Source organism: Mus caroli, chromosome 1 (genome assembly GCF_900094665.2).
Source record: "Mus caroli chromosome 1, CAROLI_EIJ_v1.1, whole genome shotgun sequence".
NCBI lineage: Eukaryota > Metazoa > Chordata > Mammalia > Rodentia > Muridae > Mus > Mus caroli.
In genome coordinates, this window is record NC_034570.1 from 48,228,607 (window position 1) to 48,245,755 (window position 17,149).

General features: G+C 42.4%; 1 protein-coding gene across 9 annotated transcripts in view; it reads left to right on the forward strand.

Moving 5' to 3' along the window:
• The window catches only part of Ccdc150 (coiled-coil domain containing 150), a 98,632-nt gene that overhangs the window by 56,895 nt on the left and 24,588 nt on the right, over positions 1-17,149 (forward strand). For 8 of the 9 annotated variants that reach the window (XR_002378901.2, XR_002378903.1, XR_002378905.1 and 5 more), the window contains 2 exons: positions 11,551-11,658; positions 12,090-12,152. Coding sequence is in view for 5 of the 9 variants with exons in the window: in XM_021173989.1 (XP_021029648.1) it covers positions 11,551-11,658; positions 12,090-12,152 (171 nt within the window). In the remaining 4 variants the exon portion in view is untranslated. Of the gene's footprint in view, positions 1-11,550; positions 11,659-12,089; positions 12,153-12,695; positions 13,065-17,149 lie in introns of those variants that run through there. The other variant, XM_029478860.1, reaches the window with a different exon arrangement.

Here is a 17,149-nt window from a genome sequence, read left to right on the forward strand (position 1 = left end):
CAGAAGCTAGAAAGAACCCAGATACCCCTCAATAGAGTAGTATAATGGAGTACTACTCAGCTATTAAAAAGAATAAATTTATGAAATTCTTGGACAGATGGACATATCTGGAGGATATCATCCATAGTGAGGTAACCCAATCGTAAAAGAATTCATTAGATATATACTCACTGATAAGTGGATATTAGCCCAGAAACTTAGAATACCCAAGATACAATTTGCAAAACACAAGAAAATCAAGAAGAGGAAAGGCCAACATGTATCTTCATTCTCCCTTAGAATAGGGAACAGAATACCCATGAAAGGAGTTACAGAGACAAAGTTTGGAGCTAAGACGAAAGAATGGACTATCCAGAGACTACCCTACCCGGGGATCCATCCCATGATTAGCCACCAAACCCAGACACTATAGCAAATGCCAGCAAGATTTTGCTGAAGGGACCCTGATATAGCTGTCTCATATGAGGCTATGCCAGTGCCTGATAAATACAGAAGTGGATGGTCACAGTCATCTATAGGATGGAACACAGGGTCCCCAATAGAAAAGCTAGAGAAAGTACCCAAGGAGCTGAAGGGGTCTGCAGCCCTATGGGTGGAGCAACAACATGAACTAACCAGTACCCCCATAGTTCATGCCTCTAGCTGTATGTGTGGCAGAGGATGGCCTAGTCGGCCATCATTGGGAAGGGAGGCCCCTTGGTATTGCAAACTTTATATGCCCCAGTACAGGGGAATGCCAGGGCCAAGAAGTGGGAGTGGGTGGGTAGGGGAGCAGGGCAGGGGGAGGGTATAGGGAACTTTCGGGATAGCATTTGAAATGTAAATAAAAAATATCTAATAATAATAATAATAAAAAAGAAAGGTCTTTTAAGTTTTCTGCATGCTTAAAAAATGTACATAATATGTAAGAAAAACGTCCTATGACTGTAATGTCAAAGAAAGCAACTAAATCAGAACTAAGGCCTAGACTTAACACTTTGTAAAGCTCCCTTGTTGAAGTCAGGCATGATGGAATACACCTATTATCCAAGAACTCAAAGGGAAGAGGTAGGAGGACAGTGAAGCCAGCCTGATGTATAGCAAGGTCCTCTCTCAACAATAGTGAAGGATGCTGCCCAGATGACTCATGTGTAGCCATAGATGAGGACAGCTGGACAAAACAGTAGGAAATGAAGCCTACTTAGGCTCTGGACTGGACAGATGAAATGTTGAGTATTCTTGCTATAGGCTTACCACATGTGTCTGCATTCATTCTTCCCTCACATTAAAGGTAACAGACAAGCGAGGCTCGGAATTGTAAGGCACACTGAAAGGTGGTTGATATGAGTTATGCTTATGTGTCAGTCTTCATTGACCTAAGCAGATCTGTGAGACCTGGAATTTGAGGACCTTAGAGAATCGGGTGAATTATAGTCTAACACTACAGACAACGTGCTTCAGTGTGCTTTTATTTACAATGTAACAGAAAGCAATGATCCAAGGAAGGGTGTTTTAGTTCAGAACAACACGATCAGAAAAACATGAAAATGAAGGTAAGTAAGCACGTACTAAGTATAACAGAGCAGCCCTTACCCAGAACTGAAGTGGAAATGTCTGGTCATGTCTGATGATGCAAACTCACATGATGATTTGCTGAGACAAGACCCAGGAGAGGACCCATGATATTTGGAGAGAGGAGAGTGTATAAATAGGACCAGTGGCAGGGAATCTGCATAGCCAGTTGTGCAGCTCTTCATTGGTCTCGAGGCTTCATTGATTATCACTTCATTGAGAGAGGCACTACAGAAAATTCATGGCATTCTGGGTGGTCCTGGTTGCTCTCACTGACTAGTGCAGAGAGGCCAGGTGGTTTCTGCTGGATCCTGCCACCACTGACACTGTTAAACCAGACTGCTGGTATCCTGACAACAAAGATTAAAAATCTCCTCCCAAAACTACTTCTAAATAAATTCACATCCCCTTGTCCTATTTACCATTTCTCCCCTACCTTTGGATGATGGACTAAAAGTATTTAAAGACCCTTATTAACATAGGTTTAAAAAAATCTAAGCCTACAGGTGGCACCCAGCCTGGCTCACAGAACATTCTCAGGACAGACCAATTTAAACACAATTGCCTGGCACATACGATAGATTCTATCTGGGAAAGCACTCAGCAAAGCAGAAGGCCATATCCAGATCCAGGGTACACTGAGGGCAGCACTCAGCATAGCCTCACTGTATCAGACTGGGTTCTATAGCTATGTTCTGACATCCAACAAGAATGACCATGGCTTCGCTCACAGTTCCCCCAAGGCTTTGTTCACCATGCATCTTTCTTTTGACCATGTTCCAACATTTATAGAATAATGACAATGTTAATAGTCAAATAAAAAGAGACTTTTGCCTACAATTTAGTTAACATCTCCTAGAGGTAGTGTTGTTTGTATGTATGTATAATTATCTACATCTGCATAATATTAGACATACTGCTTATCTTTATGTCAGTCAAGCCTTGGGCTAGCACGTTTTAAAGAACTGATTCCTCTATCTTGCAGAATAATATAAAGGATGAACTAAATACTAAATATGGCCAAGACACTAGGCTGCTATGTATTCTTTAAACTTGGTTATATTGGGTTGCATATGTTACATAGGAACTATATGTCAAAGTTGAGCTCTGTGGCATATGCCTGTGGTCTCGCTTGAAGAGCTAAGTATCACACCTTGATTTATTGAGTGTAAAGATGAGATGTGACTGAATGTGAAGGTACTAAGTTGTTGCCTGTGGATTTTTTCCCTGTGAGACTCAAGAACAAGGCTTGCTGCTGATGTATATCACTGATTGACTTATACCAACCTCGTGAAAATGCTATTATCTACTAAATAAGTGATTCTAAGACAAAGTTATACATTAGAACAAGGCTTGATGGGTTTTATAAAATGAAATAAAGATAACTATGTAATCAGTACTCATACCAGGAAATAGAATATTTATAGCACCAGGACCTCCTTTCAGGGACTATCCTCACAAGTCATTACCATCCTGACTTCTGATACCCTTGGTTGGTTACCTAGACTTTGATTCTGGATAAGCATACACTATGTATTTTCTCCTGTCTTCTTTCTCTTCTTGACCCGTCCAGCAGGTCCAGTTATTTGAGGGTCTCGAGGGGACCTTCTCCTAAGATCCAAATGGGGGGTACAGAGAGACAAGAACCTTGTGCAATGAACGACACACGGAAGCAGTCTGAGTAGCATCAAGGTCCCACTGTATTAGCAAGGCTCAAGGTTTAAATGCACAAGCAAAAGGGGAAGTACTTCTCAGCAGGAGGAATGGAGCAGCAGAAAAAGAGGACGTACTTCTCAGCAGGAGGGATGGGGCAGTGGAAATTTTTCTTTTGGCGACTACACGGGGAAGCAGGATCAGGGTACATCTTGAGGTCAGGACATCCAGCGCTGACTTGAGGCTGGAACAATCTGTGGTTGTTCTCGGAGCGGTGCTTCGGTGGCCCACTTTTGACCCTCTTTTCTTCTCGTGGGGAGAGGCCCAATTCAGAGATCAGGACAATAGTGTTGTCTTAATAGCTCCCAACATCTTCTCAGTAGTATAAATGCAAATCTTGCTGCCCTATTTGTGGTGGGTCTGGTGTAAACTGTTGGGTGGTGTATTGTATGACTAGTATATTGTATTGAAAGACCTCAGAGGAGAGACCCCCCCCCACTCAAGTCCTGAGACGGCACGTGCACCCAAGAAATCACAAGAGACTGTCTTGATGCAAATACATGAGGCAGTTTAAGGGCGGAGCTCTGGGCCAACACATAACTCATGCAGGAGACAGAGGAGTCGACCCTGAGGCTCAAAAGTTAGGGGTTTATATAGGAGAAAAGTCGGGGGATAGGGGAAATTGGCGCATTTACACACAATTGGGCAGTTTAAACATCAGCAAATTGTACGTGCAGATCGAGGTAACAGCAATTCTGAAGGGTGGGTGCTTATCTATGTCAACAGAGCATCTGGTTAACATTTAACCCATGTCAGAAGGGTGGGAGACAGGAGAATTGCTAATCTTGTTATGGCTATTTCTTTGAGAACAGCTAATATTATTTTGGTAGCTGCAGGTTTAATCATCCTGAAATGATGTCTCACTTTGTTACAGTTACTGATGTTGTTGTCTGAACATCAAAACTTGTACTGTACGTAAGCCACTAAGGGAACATGGGACAAAGGCTAAGAACAAGGACAGGATAAGAAGGGGTAGGAAACAGGACTAGGCAGGGACCCTTTCAGCGAGGCTTGAGGGTCTGGGCGTGATGCAGGTGCATGCAGATCAGATCTCTGACTGGAACTGGTGAGATGTCTTTGGGGTACTTGGCTCATTCACTGTAGCTAGTTGTGACCAGACTTCTTTCTGTACCACCTGCAAGCCTTTTAAGTTAGCATACAGATCATTATTACAACAACATGTAGATTTAAACACATCATTTTAAGACAGTTATGGGCATGGGAGCCTATAAAGGATCTCAAAAAGAGTAACTAGACTGAATCAAGAGGGAATATTTCAGTTCCAAATAGGGCAAGGGGAAGGAGCATCAAGTCTGCGCCAGTCTCCATGATTAATTTTGTCAAGGTTTATTTTAGAGTTCTATTCATTCTTTCTATCTGTTCTGAGCTCTGAGGTCTATACACACAATGTAATTTTCATTTGACCTCTAAATACTTGGCCACACCCTGACTTACCTGGGCAACAGAGGCAGGGCCATTATCTGACACTATTGCTTTTGGCACTCCGAACCTTGGAAAAATTTCTTCAGTAATCTTCCTGATGAGTATCTGAACAGTCTCATTTTTACAGGGAAAAGCTTCTATCCATCTTGAGAACGTTCACAAAAACCAGAAGGTATTCATATACATATTTTTCTCAGTAAAGTCTATTTCCCAGTAGACACCAGGTCTGTCTTCCCAGTGTCTTTTCCCCTGGATCTACTATAGTGTGGCAGACATTGACTCTTTGGCAGTGCACACACTTGTGCACCACCTGTTCCACAAGGTGTTTTAAACCTGGTACATGATACTTAGTCTTGGAGAATGTCTGGATGAGCTTGCTTACCTCTAAGTGAGTCCACTGATGCATCTGTTTCATCACAGCTTCTGCTTGTCTTTGTGGCAGGATTTTCTTTCCCTGGAGGTATACCACAGTCTCTTATTTTTGTTGAACTGGTGACTGGAATCTTTGGAAATGAGGGCTAAATCCTCTGCTACGTAGTTAAACTCGGGCTCCATTGCCAGGAGCACCAGCAGGGCCATGGCTGTAACTGTGTGTGTTTCTCAGTCTGTCATGTTGTTGCCCTTTGTTACCACTGTATCTCTCTTCTAGTGACTAGGACAGTGAATGATGTTTACCTTGGCAGGGTCATGGAGGGCCTCAGTAGAGCCAGCATTTCTTCTTTGTTCTTATTTTCTTTTTCTTCCCGGTGTCAGTAGATATATGGTCCCATAGACATGGGCTGTGGCAAAAGCATACCTGCTATCCATGTAGATGTTGAGTCTTTTGATCGGATGTGTCCTCTGGCAGGGCCTGTCCAACTACCACAGCTGCTCCAGTATGTTTTTTTTTTTTCTCTTCTTCTAGATAGCTGTTCCAGTCTATGAACCAGGTAGCATCTGCACCCTCTAGTAACTGGTCTGTCAGATCTCCATGCCACCTATGTGTCTCAGCAAGAACCTGCTGAAAGTCTGGGTCTGGGAACAGTGTAGCTGAGTTCAGACTTGCAGGGGGCAAATGTGACTCTATCAGAGTTGAACAACAGTGTCTGGTAATGAGTCATGCGAACGTTAGTCAGCCATCCATCAGGGCGCTGAACCACACTTTCTAGGGCATGCGGCACTGAGATCACCAGGTTCTGTCCCAAAGCCAATAAATATATCTGTGTCCTTGACCAATAATGTTATAGTAGCCACTGTGTGCAAGCAAACAGGCCATCCCACAGTCACAGGGACTAATTTCTTAGATAAGTGTGCCACAGGTCTTTTCCAGGGCCTCAATCTCCGAGTAAGAACCCCTTTGGCAATATCTTTGTTCTCAGTCACATCTGGGAGGCCTAAAGCTGGAGCCGACAGGGCAGTCTTAATGGCATCAAAGGCTTGATGTTCTTTATTTTCCATACGAAGGGCTGTTTTTAATTCAACAAAACCTGGAATCCGCAGTCTGCAAAAGTCCACAGTGCTTAGGAACTTCTCTAACTTGATTTGAATGGGTCAATGGGGGAATATGAAACACAGTCTCTTTTCTAGCTGCTTCAACAGGTAGGCCATCAGCCTCTTCCAAGGACTCGGCTTCTGAGTTAGCACTCCTTTTGCTATCCCTTTACTTTTAGCCATGAACAGGTGGAAGGGTTTGGTCATGAGAGGGGCTCCTCTTCTTTTTGTTGGGGCAGTCTCTCACTCAGTGCCCTTTTTCTTTACAGTAAACACATTGATCTTTAGCCAAAAGCTTTCTGTAGTTGCCAGGTACTATCTAAGTTCTCTAGTTTCTCTGACTATTGTGGCCAGCATCTTCTCTTATTCCTTTTTAATTCCCTGGCTCCCTGTTCCTTATAGATCATTTCTGAGTGCTAGCATTATCAGCATGTGCCAGTTTGCCAGGCTATAGTCTTTGTTATTTACCTTTCTTTGCTGCTGTTTCCTAACTGTAATGGAGATCTCATACAATGTGTTCTCTCTCTCTCTCTCTCTCTCTCTCTCTCTCTATATATATATATATATATATATATATATATATATATATATATAGTCAGAGAATAGTCAGAGAAACTAGAGAACTTAGATAGTACCTGGCAACTACAGAAAGCTTTTGGCTAAAGATCAATGTGTTTACTGTAAAGAAAAAGGGCACTGAGTGAGAGACTGCCCCAATATATATATATATTGTCTTTGCTTCCTTTGGATGTTATCTAATTATCACGTCCCTATCCTGTCACTCATCCTCTCTCATAGTTCGCCTCTACCCTGGTTTATCCTTCTGTCTCACTGCACATCTCTGATTCTGACTCTGGTCTCTGTCTTTGTCAGCCTCATGTTTCCTCAACTCTTCCTCTTGCCTGTCTCTTTTTTACTGATTCCTCCTCTAAATATTTCTCATTCAGAGTATCGCTCCCATCTCAGACCTCTCTAATCTCTATTTTCACTTCTCCTCACTGTTAACCTCTCTATTTGCCACTGTCATCCATCTCTCCTGAGTCTGCTGAAGCTTTGCTCTTAGCTCACTTCTTTCCAGACCTCTATCCTTCCTTCGTTTCTCCTCTGCACTTTCTTATTGACTTACACTAACTTTCTTACCGACTTACCCTGTCCATCTCCTAACTTCTGTAACTTCCTGTTACCTTGGTCAGATTGTTGGGGCACTTTCTAGCCCCACAAAGACGTGACTGGTGGTTAGACAGCAGGTGCTCCTTACCTTGAACAGGAGAAGCCCCAAGTGGGCAAATGCCTCCCTCACTGGAGCTTGGAACAGACTCATGGCAAGCAGTGAGGGGGCCCCGAGAAGACACATGGGGCAGGGAAGGGAACCCAGCTCTCACAGCCAGCTGCTGGGTCACTGACATCTCAAAGTGAAAGCACTTTTTCTGTTAACAAGAGGCACTCTGGCTTACTGCCAAATCCTAGAGATGGGCAGGTGGAATGCAGGGGAAAGGGAAACATAATTAGGCAAGTATGAGAAGCAGCCAGGGCTAGGAATACCACAGGGTACCCCTGGCCGGCCACTTCCACAGCCTCCTCCATCTCTCCTTCAGCAGCCACACTTTCTCAGGGACCACCTCTTGCTCTTTCCTCCCTAGGCTTCAGGTCCCTGGGCGGGACCACTGTGACCTGATGGCTGCTCTCTGGAGTTGGAGAGTGGGAGGCAGTGCAGCTGAGGATCTGAAAGGAAGAGGTCAGCATCAGGATCTGACAGGATTTTTAGGCTTATTCCAGAGGGCATAACTCAAAGCAGTCCTCAGTTATCAGTCCAAGTCCAAACACAAAGAGACAAACAAAACACACAACAGAAACCGTCCAGATAAAGCGTTACAGTAATTTTACAGATACAGAAAGTAACCAACCAAACAAGACCAATACAGGGCATCTTACACACCAGAGCGTCCTCATTGTGGTCAGCGATGTTTTGGCACATCTGCCTGTCACTGCAACCACCCCAAATGGGCCCCTTTCCATGAGAAGGCCTCCAAAACCTAAGACTTGCCTAAAACCAAACCAAGATAACCAGTCGTCCCCTTGGGACCAAAACCAGACCTGAAACCAGACAAACCAAAAGCAAAACAAAAAGCAAAACAGAATCAGAAGGAGGACACACAAGTGAACAAGACAGACAGACAGTCAGGCAGGCAGGGAGAGAGGGAGGGATTCCACTTCCACTCCCTTCCCAGTAGAAGGAGCACTCTGTCTCCTTCATTCTGAAAGATAACAGCCAGGCTCTCCTGACTTTCCTGATGGGGTGGGATTCCACATCCACTCCCTTCCACCTTTGGAACATCTTCCAGGGTTGCAGGCTACGGCCCTAGGACGTCTCCTTCCGCAGCCACTGGGTCCTTACGGCCCACAGTGGCAGCTGCCTGAAAACTGAAACCAAACACAAACTCAGCAGCTCTGCACTTGGGCACTCAGACAACATATAAGACTCACACAGACGTACCTCCAAGGGGTCTTCAGGGTTCCTGGGTGTCACGCAAATCTCGGTGGAACCTCCAAATGAAAGACCTCAGTGGGGAGACTCCCACTCAAGTCCTGAGATGGTGCGTGCACCCACGGAATCACGAGAGAATGTCTTGATGCAAACACAGGAGGCAGTTTAATGATGGAGCTACTGGCCAACATGTATCTCACACAGGAGACAGAGGAGTCAACCCTGAGGCTCAAAAGTTAGGGGTTTATATAGGAAAAAAGTTGGGTGATAGGGGAAATTGGCGCAGTTACACACAATTGGATAGTTAAACATCAGCAAATTGTATGTGCAGATCGAGGTAACGGCAATTCTGAAGGGCGGGTGCTTATCTATGTCAGCAGAGCATCTAGTTAACATTTAACCCATGTCAGAAGGGCAGGAGACAGGAGAATTGCTAATCTTGTTATGGCTATTTCTTTGAGAACAGCTAATATTACTTAGGTGGCTGCAGGTTTAATCATTTTGACCACTAAAACTATGTTTTTATGTTTGTTTGGTCAGCCAGCTTCCTTGTCTGGCTCTGCACTTGGCCTGCTAGTACAGTTTGGGAAGTCCTTTTCAAAGGGGGAAGGTACTGGGTGCTCTTGAATTCATTTTGGATATTACAGTATGAGTAGTAGGCAGGGGCCATAGAAATAAAAATGACCAGACTGTTCTGAAATCGCCATAGCTGCCTGAATGTGTTTATTTGTAGTCAAAATGTATTTGGAGTTGGGGCTTAGGACAATGGTAGAATATTTGCCTAACATGCTAAACAGCTAACAGCTGGGCTAAACAATGTAAAATGAAACCCACTTAGGCTCTGGACTGGACAATTGAAATGTTGAGTAATCTCACAATAGGCTTGCCAAACATGTCAGCATTCATTTTTTCCCTCATTAAAGTTAGTAGACAAACGAGGTTCAGAGCTTGAAGGCAAATGAAAGGCAGTTGAAATGAGTTACACTTATAGAATGGTCCTGGCTTTACTCTCAATGCCACAAAACGAAATTGGAATTTTAAAAATTGGCTATTTGGGTTATTTTAACTCTAAATCTCATTTCAATTTATAAATGAACTGCCATTGTAGATATGTCCTACTTTATTTCAATTTTGCAATGTATACTAAAAATATCTAGGAAATGTAATGAATCAATGTTTACATTACAGTGTAAACAGGTTAAAAGGGAGCTCTTTTAATTTTTTGGCTGTCTCATAATTTATGTAACTATAAGTACCAATATATATTGCTATCTATAGGGATATATAATATATACTGTGTGTGTGTGTGTATTCAGACCAATGGAACTGTATGAGCATCTGACCATGGCCTAATTTACCCAGACTTATTGATAAACACGTAACAGACTGGTTTTTAACACTCACCAGATCACCAGGCTTGAGGGAGCAAGGTTCATTTGCTTCTGACCAGTGCTTCTGTGTTCCTTCCTGTCTTAAATATCTTGAGTAAGAATTCCTACTAAATGATAAAGTACCTTCACTGACAGTAGGCTGCACTTCACTGTTCCTCAAAGGCTACAAGATGGTGAGTCCTAAGGATGAAGTAAAACTTATTATTCCATAAATGCACGGACTGGCCTCAGTCAGCCCCCTTCAATCCGTGGGAGAAAATTGGGTTCCCAGTATGGTGGGCAATGGAGTTGGTGACAAAGAAGGAGGGTGACAAACAAATATGAAAACAGAGAGAGTGTGTGGTATCTGAATGTAATGTGTTTCAAAGCGAGTACCAGTCTTATGAGTGACTTTTACACAAAACAGAGGAATGCATACTAAAAGCTAACAGGAACCAACTGGGATAGAACCCATGTCAACAATTGGGATCAAAAGCAGCCCCACCTAAAGTCAGCTTAATCTTAGAAGTCAGGGGCAAGGGCTTGTGCCCTTGTCATAGTTCCTATTCTAGTCCACCTTCCCCCTAGGCCATTGTAAATTCCTGTGTATGGGTGTAACTCAGATATCTATAGTTCTAAGTATCTACTCTGGCTCTTCCTTAGACCACAACCTTCCTTTTTCCTAGATAATGGTAAATTCCTGTGTAGGGCAGTGACTCAGCTATCCTTGCCCAGGGTCGGCTGAAAGACTGCCTAGGACTGGTGAAGAATCTAACTTAGCTATATGTCAAAATCAACCCTTAGAGGCACTTAAAGCAATACTGAGGGAAAGCACACAGATCTGTTCACTGACTAAAGCGAGGACAGATTTGGAGCATTCGTTATTACAGGATGCCACGGTTCCAGGAGACTAAGTTTCCGTGAACTTTTCGCCTCGGGACCAAGTCTAGGCTTTTCAGCCTGTCACAAAGTAATCTTATTTAAGAACTCACAGTAACCCTTCTGTCTCTGCTTCTTAAGGACTGAGATAACAGGTATGTATCACCGTGCCTTTAGGAAGTAATTTTAAAATACAATGCAACATATAAGCACTCTATTTAACTTTCCTAGTTCTCTTTGAGCAAAATACAAGTCTCTCTCTCCCTCTCCCTCTCCCTCTCTCTCTCCCTCTCTCTCTCCCTCTCCCCCTCCCCCCCCCTCTCCTTCTAATTATCCACCCTCAGAAAATGTTCTGAATACTGGTACCACAGTTCACTCATATTTGAGATTTATCTGCAGAACAGTCTTCATGGAATTATTCATGATCATCTCCATTTGGACTTTCCTTAGGCCACAGAGAGCAGATTTGTTGTCTTAACCCATTTACACAGCTGTAGCCTGCTTGTAGCAATGAGTTAAGACAGAATTGTTTGCAACATTAGAAAAATGCAGGATTTGCTTTTCAAATTTCATGTGTTCTCTAGTTTTTTTTTTACAAAAACGTATGACATCTTCCTCCACTCTTTGTTTTCCTTGTAGACAAAGGTTAAACAGCTAGAAGCACAGCTTCACACATTCGCTGAAACCATGCTGCAGAAGGACCATCTACATAAGCTGAATAAAGCTTTAGAGGTCAAATATGCTCAGGTATGCCTAGTGTCTGCAGAAAGCGATTGCTGTGAGGCACCGTTACAATGGTGCAGGTTCATGGCATTGCTTGGTGCCTCTGCCCTCCCCTGCACAATCCTGCAAAGGTGGAGATCTTCTCTTAAACTCAGTTTAAACCCCTGCTGTGTGTAAGGTTCTGCTGAGAGCTAGAGGGAGTTAGAAAGATGCCTTCACCAGAATCAGAATGATCAACATGCTTCATCTTTCTAACATTCATGAGAGCTTGTTGACCAGGACACTCTGCCTTTCAGGAAAAAAATATGTTGTTTTCATGACCACTCACAAGGATCATTGTTATAGAATGTTTGTATGGGTTTCATAAGCTCAAAGCTTTTTCAGTTCGAGCCTTAACTTTTTTTTTTTTTTTTTGCAAATGTGAAGAACAAGTATCTTTGTTTTTTGAATTGTAGGCAAACTCAGAGCTGAGTGCCAGCAAGACGTATCTGGAGCAGACAGAAGCTCACCTGAAAGAGGTATTATAGTGAAGCAGCTTACTTAGCACAATGGCTGGAGAGGCCGACACCTGTAGTAGGTCACATAACATTTCAGTAAATTCGTTGTTAAGCAAGCAAAGTATAGAAAGTGCTAGTAAGGAATGAAACCCATGAATATTTTACTAAAAGAAAGCAATTCAGTGCAGTGATTACAAATTTAGCGTATTTGCATCTATGCTGCAAATAGCATATTTTACAATGATTATAAAAATCTTAACTCATAAGCTGAAACTTCTGTCTGTGACTTTGTGTTCAAATACCACCATTGCCATGGTACTGGAGTATGTCTCCAAATGGAATGCCCAGGGGGTTCTAACCAACTGACTCTGCAGATGAGTGGTGAGGTCACAAAGCTCTAAGAGGCTGTCATTAGCGATAGTGTCTCAGGGAAGCTCAGGTTGCGGCCTGCTTCTTACTAGGTCATAGTGTGATCTTTTCATTCTTGAAGCCAAGGAATATATTTTCCAGCTTCTTCCTAAACTTTCTGCTCTTCTTCCTACTAAAGTGGGTATTCCTTGAAAACCCAGCCTTGAGTTTACTTGATACTGTTACTTGTAACTAGTAATGCCTCCAAGAAGAAGGAAATCTCCAGAGAGGCCCACATCTTCTAAATCCCTGGAAGGCTCTCGGTTTTATATCAGTAATGTAAAGGAAAGGGCTGCCACAGTCGCCCTGCCCAGTGTTATTCCAAATGTGGCGCGCCGAGTGAGCTTTGCACCCACCTTGCCTTCTATGAGAATGTCTCAGGGGATGGGAGACTCCAGGATCTCCCTAAAGACTCTTTTAAATGCGATTAAAACCATGGAGGGAAGGCTAGAAGGCAAAATAGACATTCTTGCCTCAAGACCCTTGCTAAGTGAGGAATCATCAAATCTTCTTAAACAGGATTCGGTAAGTGAAGACCACACATTGAATCTTTCGTTTTCAATTACTTACTTTATTTGTTTACATTTCAAATGTTCTCCCCCTTCCTGGTTTTCCTTCCACAACCCCTCTCCCCTTTGCCTGGGGTGTGCCTCCACCCACTCACCCACTCCTGCCTCACCACTCTAGCATCCCCCTACACCGGAGCATCAAGCCTCAAGGCCATCCTGTGCTATATATGTACCTGGAGCCATGGATTCCTCCATGTATATACTCTTTGGTTAGTGGTTTAGTCCCTGGGAGCTCTGGGTGGTCTGATTAGTTGATATTGTTCTCCCTATGCAGTTGCAATCCCCTTCAGCTCCTTCAGTCCTTCCCCTGGCTCTTTCATTGGGGTCCTTGGGCTCAGTCTGATGGTTGGCTGTAGGATCTGCATCTGTCTTGGTCAGGTGCTGGCAGAGCCTCTCAGGGAACAGCCATATCAGGCTCCTGTCAGCAAGTGCTTTTTGTCATCAGCAATAGTGTCAGGGTTTGGTGTCTGCAGATGGGGTGGATCCCTAGGTGGAGCGGTCTCTGGATGGCCTTTCCTTCAGTCTCTGCTCCATTTCTTTGTTCCTGCATTTCCTTTAAACAGGAGCAATTCTACGTTAAAATTTTTGAGATGATTGGGTGGCCCCATCTCTTAACTGGGGGTCATAACTATCCACTGAGTACGATCTCTACAGGTTCTATCTCCCCCTCGTTGGGTATTTTGGCTAATGTCATTTCATTGGGTCCTGGGAGCCTCTTGCTTCCCTGGCATCTGGGACTTTCTAGTGGCTACCCCCAGTTCTTCATCCCCCACTGCTGCACATTTCTATTCAATTTCCTGACCCTCTGTACTTCTCTCCTGTCCTGTCCCATACCTGATCCTGCCCTCCTTTTTTTTTTTTTCTCTCCCTCCTGTCTCCCTCTCATCTCCCTCCCTCCCTCTACCTCCTGTGATCTTAAGGAAATTTCAGAATTATTTAATACTTTAAAATGCAGTAACAATCTAGAAACATGTTTGACTAGATGAGTAACAGGGATTTCACCAATAATAAAAAACTATGTAAATTAAAATGATCAGTTTTGCTGCCACATAATTTCATTTGTGTCATAGAAAAGTTGGTTTAATAACAACTGACTTTTCCAAAACAAGCTTTGATATTTTAAAATTCAAAATTTATGCATAATCATAATTCGAATTGAAATGATTAGCTAAAGATGCTGTTAAACTAGAAATATATTGATCTAAGAGGTCCCAATATATTGAACATTTAGAAATATTTTGGAGTAAACTTGTTAAAGTATCAACCTTTGCTTCATATTTAGAAACAGTAGCTACCATAGCTTATCTTCCAAAGAAGATGTGTTTATATACTCTCAGTATTTTTGCTGGCGGAAATGTATATAAAAATAATTAGGGAAATAGAAATTAAACCAGAATGAAATACTACCAAACATTATTGGAAATGTTCAATCTCTTTGTATTGGTTTGAGGGTTTATGCCAGAAGCTGCCAGCTTATACCCCTTATGTACATGCAGCTTTCTGTATGCTAGTTACATTTCAGTAAAGTGCTGTAGAAAGAATCATATGAATGTGTTACCTTAAAAAGATTGACCTATTTAAGATGGTCACCAGTTCTGAAAAGAAATAAGCACAAAGAGCAGATGAATGTATGTCAGGGAATGGCTGAGGTTGGAAGGAACAAATATAAAAAGGTGTAAGTGCAGATGGAGCAGCTCTGCAGCCTGCTTATCCAGGGCATGCAGATACTCACGTGGGATCAAACTGCACGGAAATCTGCACATGTGCACATGCGCACTCACACATGAGTGTGCATGCTCACACACACACACACACACACACATGAAAATTGAAAAGAAACCAATCGAGTTCTGTAACCTGGGTAGTGGTAACATGACAGTTTGAACCTAAGAACATTCTTTGCACTATTTTATAATGTTCTGGGACCCTACAGGTATTTTGACATAAAGTTTTAGGAAGAGTAGTATGTAAAATAGTATGCTAATCAGAAGTTATTGTGCAGATGTATGAAAACTGTCTCATACTTATAAAATCCTAGTGGTCATGCCCTCTGGATTTTTTTATATTAATTATTCATTTAATTTAATTTTCTTTTCTACCTCATCCTTGTTTCTTCCACCGTCCCACTTTTTTAGGCCCCTTCCTTCTGTATACTACTATTTATACATTTTTATATACATTTAAGTTTAGATTTCACATAAGTGAAATATTTTCCTTCCTCTTTGGCTTATTTCACTTAATATGATAGCATCTATTCCCATCAATTTACGGCAAATAGCACAATTCCATTCTTCTTTATGGCTGAATAGAATACACTATGACTAGATGGGCCACATTTTCTTTAGTCATTCATCTTCCTGGGAATGTGGCCAGGTTCCTTGTCTGAACTATTGTGAATAATTCTTCAGTATTGTGGATGTGCCAGTGTCTCTGGTTTGCTTAGATTCCTTGACGTGTACACTCAGTGGTAAAGTGGACTTTAGTTCTTCCAGAAACATGGTGCCACTTTCCATAGTGGGCACACATGTTCATATTCCCGTTTTCCCTTTGCTACATACTCACTTTGCTGCTTTCCCTGAGTGATCGCATTCGGAATGGGGTGAGGTACACTCTGCAGGACACTTCACCTTGGCCTTCTCTGGTGACTGGGGGTATTGAATACTTTTTCACATACTTATTGCCACATATAGTTCTTCTTTTGAGAACTGCATGTTTGATGCATTTGCCCATATAGTGATCAGATGATTTGGGGTTTTTTTTGTTTGTTTGTTTAACTCTTTGAATCCTTTATAAACTTTTAAGTATTCAGCTCCATCATCACTATAGCTGGCATGGGTCTGCTCTCATTTTGTGTACTGTTGCTCCCTCCGGTGGTTGTTCCTTTGTTGGGCAGAAGCATTTTAATTTCTTACAGTCCCACATTCGTCAGTTCCTGGGATTAATCCTGAGCTATCAAAGTGAGTCAGTGAGTCCTTTTCATAAAGTCTTAATATCTTTTTATTACACCTATTTATTTTGTGTATGTGGGAGGTGTGCATTGTTATAATTCACATGTGAAAGCCAGAAGAGAATTCTCTTCTACCATGTGAATCCTAGGTTCTAACTCAGGTCATAGGGCTTGTTAGCATTGCAGGACTTTCATGGACCCACTTGAAGTATAAATAATGACACGAGACTTCTATTATAGTTTATAGATTTTGCTGGGGCAGTTTGCTAGCTACTTCTTTTTTAAGAGAAAGGGGCTTTATTTTGTTTCAGTTTCACTGGGTTGCAGTTCATGAGGAGGAAATGAAAGGCAACAGGAAAATGTGGTAGTGGGTCTTCATGTGGTGAAGACCAATGAAGTAGAACAAACTTAGGAGCCACTGTGATTCTCATGGCGTAATCCCAGTAGCTAGTGTATTATAAGTACCTGTCAGGTTCTGTGTCTTAAGTGTTAATCACCTCTGAATGAGCTGCAGCTCTGAGAATCTAAGGCAGCAGTACAGCAATGACTATTTCACACACATTGGAAACGTTACAGTGAAAATCAGTATTTTGTAAAATTATGCATTAATAATTACAGTTGAAAGTAAAAACCACAATTGATTGAATATTAGGAATTATAAGAACACTCTGTCCTATAATACATTGATCAATATTTTCCCTTAACATATTACTCATTTGACTTTACTGAGTCGGGGACTCCAGAGCCTTGCATCAGAACCACTTAACCAGTGGTGGAAGCCATAAAAATTGCTTCAATAACTTGGTTATTTTAGCCTACAACCCAGAACAGGGATAGTTCTCTGCTCCAGTCCCTGTCTGCCCCTTTCATGACCACTCTCAATTTTCCATCTTCTGCTTTCTTCTCTCTGCATCACTCCTCTGCCACACGTTAGGAAGTAATTTAACCTGCCGAGCCAGCATGATAGCCCTATTCCCATATTTTGGGTAGTTATGTATGCATGTTGCATGTGTGTGTTAAGTCTTTATTTTTTAAGCTTAAATTATATATGTGTGTGTGTGTGTGTGTGTGTGTGTGTGTGTGTGTGTGTGTGT